Source organism: Triturus cristatus, chromosome 4_1 (assembly GCF_964204655.1).
Source record: "Triturus cristatus chromosome 4_1, aTriCri1.1, whole genome shotgun sequence".
In the NCBI taxonomy this organism is placed as follows: domain Eukaryota; kingdom Metazoa; phylum Chordata; class Amphibia; order Caudata; family Salamandridae; genus Triturus; species Triturus cristatus.
The window spans coordinates 314,021,691-314,035,619 of NC_140585.1; the positions used below are offsets into that span (position 1 = coordinate 314,021,691).

A 13,929-nucleotide genomic window follows, 5' to 3' on the forward strand; every position below is an offset into this window, starting at 1 on the left:
TGGCTGTAATATTTCAGAGACCGAACCTACAGAGAAAATAGTACTCACAGAGGCAACAAGCTGCGATTACAACACTGAGAATTCAAGAACGAGCAACTCTTCGCTCCAGCGCCAATCTGCTGATCCCACATTTGTATAGGGTTCCTGACAGAACGGTCAGCCCTTTCTTTTATTCACTGCAGGGATATGCCCTGTATTAAAGACATTCCCGTAGCCATGACATTTCCTTAAACTTCAGTGCAACGTCTACAGTCGAAAAATAAATAAAACAAATGTATTCCACTGCTATATGAAGTTCTTAGTCATGAACTGAGTGGATGGGTATCAAAGGTTTTCAATGCAAGGGAGTTTGTGATAAGGGGCAGAAAAATAAGATAAAAAGTACTTCTTAAAACACCAACCAACAGTCAACATCAAAAAACATCTATTGAGGAAAAACTCGTCTGGGTAGAATCCAACCTTAATGCCCAATAAATGTTTCACGTCATAAGTATTAATGCTAAGCAAAAGAGACAACACACACATCAGTGTTTTAAATAATTTTATAATCTCTTGATGATTTTTAGTTTGTGAATAAAAAAAACGAACAAAGTGTTTCTATTATCAAGGCAAAAAGGTTGAATATAACACAATTTCCTTTATCCTTTCAGTAACACGATTCCAGCAATAAAATACATACAAGTGAAGGCAGCATGTTAGCTCTGATTGGAGACACAAACCTTTCCTTCTGCTCCTGGGGTTTTCGAGAGGAACTCAAACTATGCGCCCGACTGTAACTGAAGACGACCTCCTCCCCGAGTAAAGTGCAATCATCTCTAAGCTACCACGAGCCGAGCCTAGACTGTCATGAAACGGATACCTTTCTGTGCAGGTTCTTGCTGCGATGGGGAACCCAGCGCTTATAGGCTGTCAAGGTGCCGACGTCATCGCCACGAGCTCCACCATCAGCCTTTAGAGTATTTGTGGGATTCTCTTTGAAACTGGTTGTGCACTAGTTGGGTCTCGACGATTATTGGGAAACAAAAAGCAGTCTTGTCAGGTCGGGAGAGTCCAGTACCTTGTACAATGATATATAACCTGGAATGAAAACTTAGGGAGTCATGTCATCACTGAATAACCAAGGCAGGTCTGAGGCCAAGTTAAGGGGTATATAGGAGGGAAACAGCACTTCAAGGTGGGCACGAGGCCAGAAATATTACTACACAATCAAATGTTTATTTCCTATGTCGAAGTGCGTCCGCTAGAAGGCCTCTGTCCAGAAAGGACTTTGCTTGACGCACTGAAGCCGCATTTATTTCACTAGAGAAGCCAAAGGCAATAATAACAGAGCAAGGGAGAAGGTTAGGTTCCTCATGGCACGCAACACAAATGTTACAAGGACGGCCAACTGAGGGAGTTCTGGGACATTCCTGGAAAAATTCCATTTAAAAGAACTCCTGCCATTACAACAGGCTGCTGTCGATTCTTCGAAAGCACTGCTATTGGAACATTCTGCTGGTAAGAACACTTAACTGTAGTCAACCATGTTCTTACGACATGAATCGACTGTAATATTCAGAAATCATGGGGCAAGGTAAAACTTAGACAGGAGGCAACACTAGATTAACATAAGAGGACTCTGAGTCATCCTCATCAGGGTACATCATAAAGTAGTGCTTTGTAAACTTTAATCTATTCTATAGTCTCTAAATAATATTTATATACTTTTTAAGATTAGTAACCTTTTCCAAAAGGCAGGTATGAACTAGTATCCTGGACCAATTTCAAGCAAGGGTTTACATTTACAAAGACTGTTTGCTATGGGAACTAGCTGGAGGAAAAGCTCTTGTCAACAGAGCCTCTGTGTAGAGGAACCTGGGGAGGAGCCGGAAGATAGGACCTTTGCTGCTTCATAGCTTGAATTCCTTTTTGTATGTTATTTTTTCTGCAGCCTTTCAATTCTATCTCTGTAGTTTTTATTTATTTATGTAATAACAGACACAAACACATATCCTTGGTAACTGCCCCAGTCTTAAGACCACACAGACAATATTGACAAGCATGAAACAGAATGGAAAAGGAAGTAAAGAAAACAGAACCCCCCTGAAAAAGCCAGGAGAATACCAATGACTGGTTTACAGTACTCGTCAAACACACCAGAAAAGAGTCTGTTGTTGTGTTAAGTTTTTTTGACACTAAAAAGTTTTTTTCCATTTAAAAATAGTCAGCAGCAATCAGCCATTTTGCTCAAAAAGATTCTCTGTAGTGTATTTTTGCAGCCATTCCTCTTTTGAGTTACACTTTATGTTCCTTTAAATCAAAGGATATTTTGCAGGTTCTATTTTTTAACCACACTAGGAAGTCCATAGTGGCAACTGTTATTATTAGAACACTTTGCTATTTTTGGACTGCCATTCTTTTGTACCTAAATGTTAAAAAACAAAACTTAGCCTACCACCAATTCTTTACTTTCTGTATTCCTGGGAGCTTGGCAGATGTAGGGTCCATAAGGACCAAGGTGCAGTGCATGCACACACAGCACTTATGCAGAGCGGATACATTCTTTGACACTTTGCCTTGATTGGTATAGTCTCGGGTGGTAAATTCATGTTTTGGCAAGGAACTAATATCTAACACTACAAAACAGCAAAGCGCTATGTGCCGAAGAAGTAGAGTAGAAACCACCTGTGGCAGTCACAGTTCTCCACAAGCTCTGACATAGCTCAAATCAGCTGGGCCTGAGTGCCTGTCTGCCACACTGTCTCAAACACTACATGTGCTGCCTGTCAAAGTTGTACATCTGTCTTCTACTTTGTGTGACAAGGCAAACGCCATGCAGCCACACTCGGGATGTACCTGCTGCTCTTTGATGGACAAACGAAGCACTCTTGGCGCTAGACATGACCCACTCACTGCTTGTGACATGATCACCTCATCACCCAAGAACAGTCAGACAGATTCCAGCAATGCAATTGATTAAAAAAAATAAGTGAATGACAGTAACTGAATGTCTGCCACGCTGTATCCAGCAATAGTGCTGGGTACAATAAAAGTTTGAGGACGGCAGGGGAAGTTAAAAGGTTGAATTAGGCATTGCAGAACCGAATAATTTTGTTAACTGGCCTGTGCCATATCATCAAATCTGCATTATAAGCTATATTTTATGATGTTAGTGGTAAAAGGCAGCACAGTAATCTCATTTTACAATAGTAGTTCATTATATGCAGTGCTTGATTCCAAAAAGGACTTCAGGACAATTTCCAACCAAAGCAAAGACATGTGCATTTACCGATGCCACTAGTCACAATGACTGCACTGGAAGGAGGACTTTATGCTGCATTAGAGACAAGCACTTTTTGAGAGAGGTGGAAAATCTAGTTTGAAGTGGTGAGCCTGTTCAGTTCTACCCCAGGCTTTGCCACATAGACTCAAGATGCCCTCACATGTATTACTGACGCAGGCAAACATTTCACAACGAAAAGTCACACCTGACACGCTTACAGTTGCTGCAGTCCAAGACCGATGTCTGGACCTGGCCATGGTTAATATTCGAACAGACGCGCCCTTTGTGTTTGGTGACCACTGACCCTTCGCTGAGCTCTATAAACCTACCGTGCAAAGCCCAGGAAGCAGGAATGAGGCTCCTGTGTCCTGCCAGGGTTTGGATTACCGAAACATGCTCATTCTAGCCAAGTACTGACAATGGGAGATCAATATCCCAAAAGACACTAAAAGCGATCTTATTCCCTAATCATTTAACCAGATGGCTCGCGTTAGGGGTGCGCACTTGTAGGCAGCAGCCTGTCTTACTTTGAATGCAGGTTCCCTCTGAGAGATTCTTCTGATCTATCGAAAACCTTCCCATTAGTGATAGGAGCTTAAATATGGATCATGTCTGGGGATTCAAGTTCCATTGCTCCATAGCTTCACGAGGGTGTCCATGGGTGGGGTAAATATTACTCCGGGTCTCTACTCTGTGTGAGGAGGGACGTCTCACGGCAGGAGAGGGCCATGAAGTAACCACTTTAGGCTGTCAGCAGGGTCCTGAAATGAAAATGGGCGGCGGTTTCTGGATGCCATTAAGGCGGGCTCTCAGAGACAGGGCTATTCAGCTGCTCCCTGCGGAAAGGGTCATTCCTTCACTGCCAGGGTAGCAAACAAGGTGACAGAGGGGCTGACTGCCAGCAGTGGCGTTTCATGAGGCCCCAAGTGGCCCCCTGGCCCAGTCCTTGCAGCAGCTATTCCAATCCATCTGAGGACAGGAGTCCGGAGCAGCAGTCATCACTGGCGCTGTGAATTCCTGGCATTCTCCGCGGAGGGAGATTGGCTTACAGCTGGTGAGGAAAGCTGGCCGCAGACAATCATGAGATGCTGAAAGAGAAGTGGTGGGAGAGGGTCACTGCACGACCGACGGGTTAACGAGCAGCCTCAACAGTGGGAGGAATTAGAAAGAATGAACACAAGGGCGGGTTGGGCAAGCCAGGCCCCTATGAAAGCGTGCAGACAAGGGCTGAGGCTGCCTTCGCTTCGTGAGTCATGGTACTGAGATTGGTACAGTCACCCCATTACGCGTCTTCCTGGAAAGACCAAGGACTCTTGCTCCCCCAGGAATACCGCATCAGGACAGCCATGCACGGCTGCCAAGCCGCAGCACCCTTTACTTCAACAAGAGACAAGTTAATGTCCAAGGGAAATGCCTTCACTAATGGCCCCTTCCAGCTGGGAGACATTTCAATGAGATCTTGATTTTTTAAAAACTGAATGGCACCTGGCAACAAAGACAACCCCAAGTTACCAGGACATGTTTCTGTGGGAGTTTCACTCTACCTCCCAGGTGTCATCCTTCAACCTTCTGTCTTGGCGTTTGGTTCTATCCAATAGGGCTTCACCTGCAGGCGCGATCCGATTCAAACAGTATGACTCTAGGCTCAGATTCCTCCAAGTGCCCTCTCTGCAGCTCTTGGAAAGACTCCTACTCTTCACACCTCCAGGTTCCAAAGTGCACCCTTCACTGTCCGTGCTTTCTTCTGTCGCTCTGATGCAAAAAGCTTCTGGTGAATTGCCTTTAACCCCATTAGACTGCACACTGACTGGAAAGGCAGCCACTAATCACCATACACCTCCCCAGAAAAACGGAATAACTCCTCGCATCATTATCTCTTCTACCAATGCTTGACAAAGTCATCTTTGCGCTTGGAGCAGATTCCCATCAACAGGCAGCGCTAGATTCACAGCTGGAATAGAGCACGCAGCTCTGAAACGAATGTCATTAGAGCAGCAGATCACTGAAGGCGAGTGGCATGAGTTAAAAGAGTAAAGAACTACATAAATATGGGAGAACCGAGGTACAGTAACGGTTTAAGGCTCACAGGATTTGTGTTTCCTCTTGCAATTACAGCATTAGGCGAAGCAATGTTTAATCTGTACCAGGACGGTGTCTTTCTACTTTTCTTGGCTTTTACTTTAAACTGTAGAAGAAAATGCAAGCCACAAAGCAGAATCGAGGGTAGCCCGTTCCCTTATTTGATCAGAAAGAAGAAGGAACTCATTGCAGGGATACCAGTAGATCAAAAACGCTAAAAATCTGGGCCATTATGTCAGCATGGTCATGCAAAACCAATAAAAGTCTCTCTTTACCTCTACATTCTACGAGACGGCCACTGGCCGAGCAACCCCTGCGCTATGGTAGGAGCTCCGGAATAATGCTTGAGATCTGAGCAGAACTGAGAACAACGGTATTCAGCCCAACATGCAACAGGTCACATTCAAATGATTCGGTTTGTATGTGCAGTGATGGAATCATTCCAGTCTCATAGCCAATTCCAGGTGCTGTCTCTTGGTACTCCGTGACGTACACAAACTGGGTAATGTTGCTGTACATGTATTGTATCAGAATTCAGTGGTTCTCAAGCAGAAAGTTAGATCTCTGTAGCAAGCATGTTGGGTTTTCATAATATGGACAATAATAGTGCTTACCTACTCTCAATGCTCATTCTATTCAGATAAATGACATCTTAGTATATTTAACGATGGGGAACCTTTAGCAAATAATACCCCATCCTTTTTCATGACCTACAGCAGACTTGTGTGTCTGAGGCTGTACTGCGTCAGTGAACAGTCAAGGCAACAGTGACAAAGAGTAGTGTCTAGGCCGCTTCCAGAGAAGTGTGTGTGAACAAGTTCAGTGCCACTTTTTACATCTGTGCCATGGTCTCTTAAATGAAACCGAGCCAGCTCGCTTTAAAAGGAATGCACTACTGATCACAGAGCACCAGCTTCCTTGGTGCCAGAGCCTGTTCCAAGCAAAGGGGATATAAAGCATTTATCATCAAAAGTTTAACATCATGCTTTTGAGAATACATGGACTCTAAAAAATAATCAACGTATCTGATGAACTATAGGTTTCTGGCAATTTGCATCACAACCTGGGAATAGGTCAATGTAACTCATAATGTACTTTAACACTAGAAAGGCAGTTTTGAAGTTGAAGTTTTAAGGACACAGCCACAAGCTGGAAGCACTTAAGGGATGGTAATTGGAGCTGGAGCTGTGCTTTGATAAAAGGTAGACCAAACGTTTCAGTGTGTTTTGGTTCTGTGTTCTTGATTTAACACCCTTTCACGTATATCGCACTCTCCAAAGGCTTCATGGACAACGCTAGCAGGTACGATGCTCTTTCTCAGTAGTACTGTAAGGTCAAGAAGACTCCTCCAAGGCGTTGACCACTTGCTCCAGAATGTCAGGACAATGATCCGATATTTGCTGCAAGATGGTGTTAGCAAACTCCTGCAGATCAGCACTCTCCCGCTCACACCTCTCTAGTTCATCATTCAGCTACAAGGCAAGAAGAGAGGGAATGGTTAGCGATGGAAAACATGAAATAGAAGAATGTGGAAAAAGAAAATGACAAACTAACACTCATTGTGAAAGATAAGAATAGGGGGAGAGTAAACTTATAAAAAAATTACGAGTAGTTATTAGTCCTGGAAAACCCCTGTCACCGGGATACCATGTTTCCAGAGCTGGGTTTCCCTGGTTCAGCTGTGGTGAACCATAACACATCTAGAACTTGTATATTGAGTTAATGAAAGCCCAGGACTGACAACATATTATCCTGATGACAGATCACAATCCCAGTGTGGGAATATATTGGCATCTTCATAATGTATCATTTGCTTGTCGATTGCCTTGTGACATTCTTTAAAAAAAAAAAAAAACTTTTTATTGCAATGTGCTCAGCAAACATTATGTCAGGTACACAGTTCAATAGGGATTTACGAATCATACCATTAGTTTCTTTTTGATCATTGCAGCAGGAAACACAGCATCTACATCATGAGCTAACATTCAACATTGAAGTCCCACTCCTCCCCCTTACAGACCTCAGTAAGCTCGCCAGAACCCCCAAATTGTCTCCCATTTCCTTGGGCACCCTCTACTTAAATATATTGTGTGTTCCGCCTGTTGACACCAGTCCAAGTATGATTTCCATCCAGACACTCAGGTGGGTGAGGTGGGGGGGGGAGCATGGGGGGCTATTTCCCAGGTTTTTGCAATGTTGAGTTTGGCAATTACCAGGGCTAATGTCAACCAGAGTCATGTGTCTAGGCAAGGCCTCATCCCCTGATATCAACAACAGCAGCCATTTGGGTTCGACTTGGACCTCAGCTCCCACCACCGTGGCCAGGATTTGACCTATTTCAAGCCAGTATGTTTGTGTCACCGGGCAGTCCCATAACAGATGGAAGAAAGACCCCCCCTGCCCGCATCCTCTCTGGCACAGACCATTCTCAGCTCGCCCCAGCCAGTGCAGCACTGTCCTAGGATAATATACCTGGTGTAGGATCTTTAGTTGGAGAAGTCGGAATCTGTGCGTATCGCTACCTCCCTCAGGCCCTGTATGGCCCCAGTCCATTCCTCATCGTCTAGTTGGCCTAAGACCTTGTGACATTCATAAGTGTGTAATGCAAGTTTCAAAGCTTTGAAACTAAGCATCACAAATGCAAATTGGTCAAAATCTTGGATATAATCGGACTGTGAAGCCTCATCTCAGGTGAAGAGTAAGCCGCATTAAACCCTGCAAACTGTAATCCAGAACCACAGCTCCTTTAGTCATTAGTCAGGGAATTAACCCCTAACCAACAGTTTAACAAACCTACTTTTCCCATTTGGTGGATAGACCACAAAAGCGAGTTAATTATAATGTCATTATTTTATTTAACAAAGCGTTCTTTCTGGCACTGTAGTCTAATATATGACAACACATTTTAAAGTACACCAGACATAAATATAATATCTGGTAGCCATTCTGCCCCACAATTACTCTGCCATTACAGCGGCCAGAAAGTAGTGTGCCATGTTCTCTGGTACACATTATTGAAAAACAAACGGTCTACAAACAGCAAAGCCATAATGAGAAAACACGCTGCTATTCCAAATTTCTAAGTGCCAGCGTCTTATCAAACCTGAAAGCAATCCTTCATCTGCAGTCAATACCAGATGATTTCTACACATCTACAAGCGATCACTTTTGCAAAAGTAACAGTGCAAAGTTCTTCTGGCCATCAACCTGTAACGAGCATGTCTGTAGATTTCGCGGTGCACAAGTGGACAACTCAAGGAACAAGACAGCTTAGACAAAAAGGGTCTCGGAGTAAGAAAAGGGAGTTCAACATTTATAAATGAGAGAGTTGGTATAAAATGAGTTTGATGAATGGCACAGGCAAACTAAAAATAGAGGAACTATTTACACGCCTGGCGGAAAGCACAAGCCTATTAGTAAAATAAACAGAACAAAAATGATAGCAAAGGAAAAAGTAACCATAGTAAAGCCTTTAGAATTCAAATACATATGTATGTTAAATAAGGGAGAGCAGAGCTAAACGAGATTCTTTAATAGGTAGGTTCCCCAATCTTAAATTATGCGAGGTCGAGATGCAAAGACAGAACACTTAAGCTGAGAAGACCAATTTTCACAACAATAAGGACGAGAAATACACAGCACACTGTATAATAGGCGTATTACGATTAATAACCAAAATTAACATTATGAGATTAATGGACCACAAAAAGAAAACGTTACTTGTGACTGATTAAAAACATAATACTACAAATTAATGATTACTTTCAGATGACTTTGCTTGTGGAAAGAAAAACCTCAGTGGATAGAAATAGTGCAATGTGTAGGATAACAAACATGGCGCCACAAGAAAGAAACGCTTTCCATCACATTTAACAGGCTTGGAGGTTGTAATGCTGGAGGCCGTGGGAAGGAGAAAAGGCATTTTAAATTTCTCGTGATCATGACTGCCTAGGAATCATGTTCAGCAGGCAGAAGGCACAACCCTTCCTGGTCAATGTTAGCCCACCACCACATGTTTCCAAGTGACAAAGCATGGGCTGGTCAATAAATGTGCTGTCCTCTGGTCAGACAACGCCACCCAAGAAAATTACTCTTGGCAGGCTGGCACTGGGCACTTGAACGGCAACCACTTAAATCTATATTTACAATATTCATGTTAACAGTTATTGTAGAAAACTGGGTTACTAGTTGACTGGTGTGTGAGCCATGGTCAAGCAGCAACCACAATCCTTGGCAGGGTAAGACACAAGCAAACCTAAAATTAACCTATGCTCAACTCCCTGGTAGCTTTGCACAGAGCAGTCAGGCTTAACTTAGCGGCAACGTGTAAAGTATCTGTGCAACACGTCAAACAGTAAAACAGTGAAAACACCAACACAAAAAGATCCAACATCAAATTAGAAAAATAGAGCCAAATGTAATAAATAACTAACTTTCGATCTATCTCTCTTCTTCCCTACCTTGCTAAGATCCTCGAAGCCCATGTCACCTCCTGCCTCTCCACTTATGTCGAGGAGAATGGCCTCTTGGCATCCCATCAGGCGGGCTTCCGCCCGGGCCACTCCACGGAGGCGGTGGTCCTCGCGGTCTTGGATGAACTCAAGGGGAAAGCCGACTCTAACCTCCCTCAAGCCCTGGTCCTTCTCGATTTGTCCGCTGCGTTTGACACGGTCGACCATTCCATCCTTCTCGACCGTGTCAACTCAGCTGGCATTCGGGGCGCTGCCTTTTCCTGGCTCGCGTCCTTTCTTCGGGAGAGGTCCCAGGCGGTTCATCTCTCTGGCTTTTCTGCCCCTTCCCGCCCGGTCACCTGTGGTGTCCCCCAAGGTTCTTCCCTTTCCCCTCTTCTTTTCAATCTTTATATCCATCCCCTTATCACCTCCCTTCTTGAGCTGGGGGTCTCTGTGTACAATTACGCAGATGACCTCCAGCTCGTCTTTGACCTGACTTCTTCCCCTGATTCTCTCCCTAAGTTCAGTTCCGCTTTAGTTTTTATTTCTGAGTGGATGAGTGCTAACCACTTGAAGCTTAACCCGGACAAGACGGAACTTGTCCTCACTGGTGGCCCCTCCAACCCTTGGTCTCCTGCACATTGGCCCCTTTCTTTTGGTCCCCCTCGTTTGCCCGTCCCCTCTGTACGCACCCTTGGCATTAAAGTCAGCCATGACTTATCTATGCACAGTCAGATTAGTTCCGTTGTGTCTTCCTGCTTCTTGTCCCTCCGTCTTATCCGGAAGATTTCGCGGTTTTTTTCCACCGACGCACTTAAAACCATAGTCATGGCCCTTGTCACCTCTCGCCTTGACTATGGGAATGGCCTGTATGTGGGCATACCCGCCTTCGAATCCCGCCAACTTCAGGCCAAGCGGCCCGCCTCATCCTTTCTCTGCCTAAATCCTCTCATATTACACCTGCACTCAAGTCCCTCCACTGGCTTCCTGTTCGTTTTAGATCTTTTTTTAAACTGGCTTGTTTAGCCTTCCGGGCTCATTCCCGCTCTGCTCCCCTCTTCATCACCTCTCTTATCTCTTCTCACGCCCCCAGCCGCACTCTTCGCTCTTCTTCCCTGTCTCTTTTGCACATCCCCCGCTTCCGTAAATCCAGAACGGGGGGTACCCGGTTTTCAGTCCTGGCCCCTCAGCTCTGGAACAGTCTTCCACTTTCCATTCGCTCTATTCCTATTTACACTCACTTCTGTAAGGCCCTCAAAACCTTTCTTTTCTCTCAGGCTTTCCCTTCCTAGTCTCCCGGGGTGTTCTCTGTGAGCTCTGATCAGGCCCTCAGCGCCAGGAAGCCGCTTGGCCGCAGTGCGCTTTATTAAATATTTTTTTCATTTCATTTCATTTCAATAAAGGAAGAACAAAACAACCAAAATACAATCAGTAAATCGGGGATATGAATTTCTAAAGAACAAAGGGTAAAATAGCACCTAAAAGCACAAAGCAACAACTGCGGCTATCTCGTTGCGCTGGGCAGGTTCGATGTCTAAAGTTCAGACTTACTGCGATTGAGCGCAGGTCAGATACAGTCCCAGATTAGTCCTGCTGAAGTTTTACCGTCTCAAGTTTTGTGCCAAGAGTCCCATTCGTGAGGGAGAGGGCCGCAAGGAGCAAGTAGAGCATCGTGGGAGGCTGTCAGCGTGGTGCGAAGAGCAGGCTGAGTGTCACGGGCAGGCTGGAGCTTTGCGTTCGTGGTCCCATGTGAGCGGTCAATGATGCAGTGTGAAAAGACCGGCTAGTGGCGCTCTGCAATGATTTTCGGTGTGAGCGGTGCGGTCTCGGTGCGAATGGGCTCATTCGCGAAGAGCTCAAAAGCTTGATTTAAGCTTGCTAAACCAATGCAAACATTTTTCCCATGGACTTCTAATATAATCCAAACCTTCGCTGGGTGGATGCTTAATTACAAATCTAAGAACAACAGATATAACTTTGATGTAAAAAAATAACTAATTATGCTCCAACCACAATATTTAGAATCTCATCAATATTTAATAACATACACATTAAATAATACTGAAATTTGTTAATATAGTTAATCATCCATTGGACCAGATACATCATTAAAAACATTTTACATCAAAGGCATATCAGTTGTTCTTAGGTTGATATTAAGTATCCACATAGCGAAAGTTTGGATTTTAACAAGTCCAGGGGAAAAACTTTTGTACTGATTTGGCTGAACCCAATCCCCTGTGTCCTTATAAAAGGGCTACTGATGATGTAAGATCGCTGAGCCACACCCAGGGTCCAGGACCTGAGGGCACCACTTGGGGGTCAGGAACTCACTCCAGCTGGGTCCAGAAGCTGGTTGGGGAGCCTTTTATGTCTCTGAGGCTCAGATCAGGAGGCCAGCAGACTAGCCCTTTGAGTCACTCTGGGCTTCTGGGTTCAAGATGATGTTGCAGGTCCATATCGTCAATTGTGTTAAATAATATATTCATTAGTTATTTGTTTAATTATTAATAATCAATTGGTAAATATTTAATTGTTTTTTTTTTAGGAACAGGTTGTGGGTTTATAGGTGAACAGGGTGGGAAGTAATTTAATTTTAATTAATTAATCATTTTTATTAATTAATAATTAAGTCTTTATGATTTTATATTAACTGTGATAAATAATTTATTATTAATTAGTAATTTTATCCCCTCCGCTATGCAACACTTTTCCTACTGTTGCACTCGCAGGAGTGGGAATATGAATTGTTACTCTTCCGCTATCCAACACTTTCCCTAATGTTGCACTCACTGGAGTGGGAATAGTAATTTTTACCCCTCCGCTATCCAACATTTTCCCTACTGTTGCACTCTCTGGTGTGGGAATAGTAACTTATTCCCCTCTGCTATCCAACACTTTCCCTATTGTTGCACTCCCTGGAGTGGGAATAGTAAATTATTCCCCTCCGCTATCCAACACTTTCCCTACTGTTGCACACCCTGGAGTAGGAATAGTAAATTATTCCCCTCTGCTATCCAACACTTTCCCTACTGTTGCACTCCCTGGAGTGGGAATAGTAAATTTATCCCCTCCGCTATCCAATATTTTCCCTACTGTTGCTGTTAATGTAGTGTAAAATGTAATTGTAAAAGAATAAAAATATTTCAATGTTTTAATTTATTATATATATTTTTTATTTTACTGGTATATGTGTATATATATATATAAACTCTGAGACCACGCAACCAAACAACGGGTCAGGAAATAGAAAGAACCAACGGAGGAAACAGAGGCGGAAAAGGAAGCTACAGAGGAAGAGGCAAGAAGAATTACAACAATCGAAAATAAATGAGGTAAATGGCGAAACTGTGGACAATACTGTAATTAATCTATCAGAGATAACTCTATCAATTGCTGAACAACAACTGTTATCCTTAGGCTTGTCTTTCTGTCCAACTAATTGCTTTAAATACACACAAACAAGAGTGGATGTTTTTAAATTTATTCGCAAGTTAAAATTGAAAAAACATTTCCATCTCAAAAGCGCAGTAAATATTGCAGCACAAATTAAAGCACCGCAAGGATTACATATGAACCTGCAAGCTTCAGATGTAGATACATTGTTGGCAGTACAATCGCTAACACATGATAACAACCCCACGGGGAATTCTACACAAGAAGATCTTAATGAAGCAGGTATCATATGCAATATTCCAGCGATTAGTCCATTCAAGCCTCCGTCCACATTTATCCCCATGATGCCTAGAGACGCAATTGATGTTTTTAGTGACTGTATAATCGAAGATCTTAAGAAATTAAATTGCAATGTTCTAAAACAGAAAAGACGCAACAACTGCTCTGAACTACAATATTTTAAACTTATCCATAAGCTACAAAAACATACGGAAGTAATTATAAACAAAGCGGACAAGGGCGGTAATATTGTCTTATGGCCTAGACCCCTATATATGGAGGAAGCAGGGCGTCATTTGAATGATGCCAGCTGTTATAAGAAAGCCAGCTTTCAAGAATTACGTCAAATAAAAGACAACATATTTGCAGAACTTTTGCAGTGGAAACGAGTGGGCTTATTAACTAAAAATGAATATAATTTTTTGAAAAATGACCACCCAATGACTCCCTATTTATACTTCA

At 43.3% G+C, this 13,929-nt stretch overlaps 1 protein-coding gene across 10 annotated transcripts in view; it reads right to left on the bottom strand.

Moving 5' to 3' along the window:
• Positions 1-526: 526 nt before the first annotated feature.
• The window catches only part of ERC1 (ELKS/RAB6-interacting/CAST family member 1), a 1,928,212-nt gene continuing 1,914,809 nt past the window's right edge, over positions 527-13,929 (bottom strand). For 8 of the 10 annotated variants that reach the window (XM_085652245.1, XM_085652246.1, XM_085652244.1 and 5 more), the window contains one exon: positions 527-6,813. In XM_085652245.1, the coding sequence (XP_085508371.1) occupies positions 6,676-6,813 (138 nt within the window). In that variant the 3' untranslated portion in view covers positions 527-6,675. The remainder of the gene's footprint in view (positions 6,814-13,929) is intronic. The other 2 variants (XM_085652250.1, XM_085652249.1) reach the window with 1 other exon arrangement.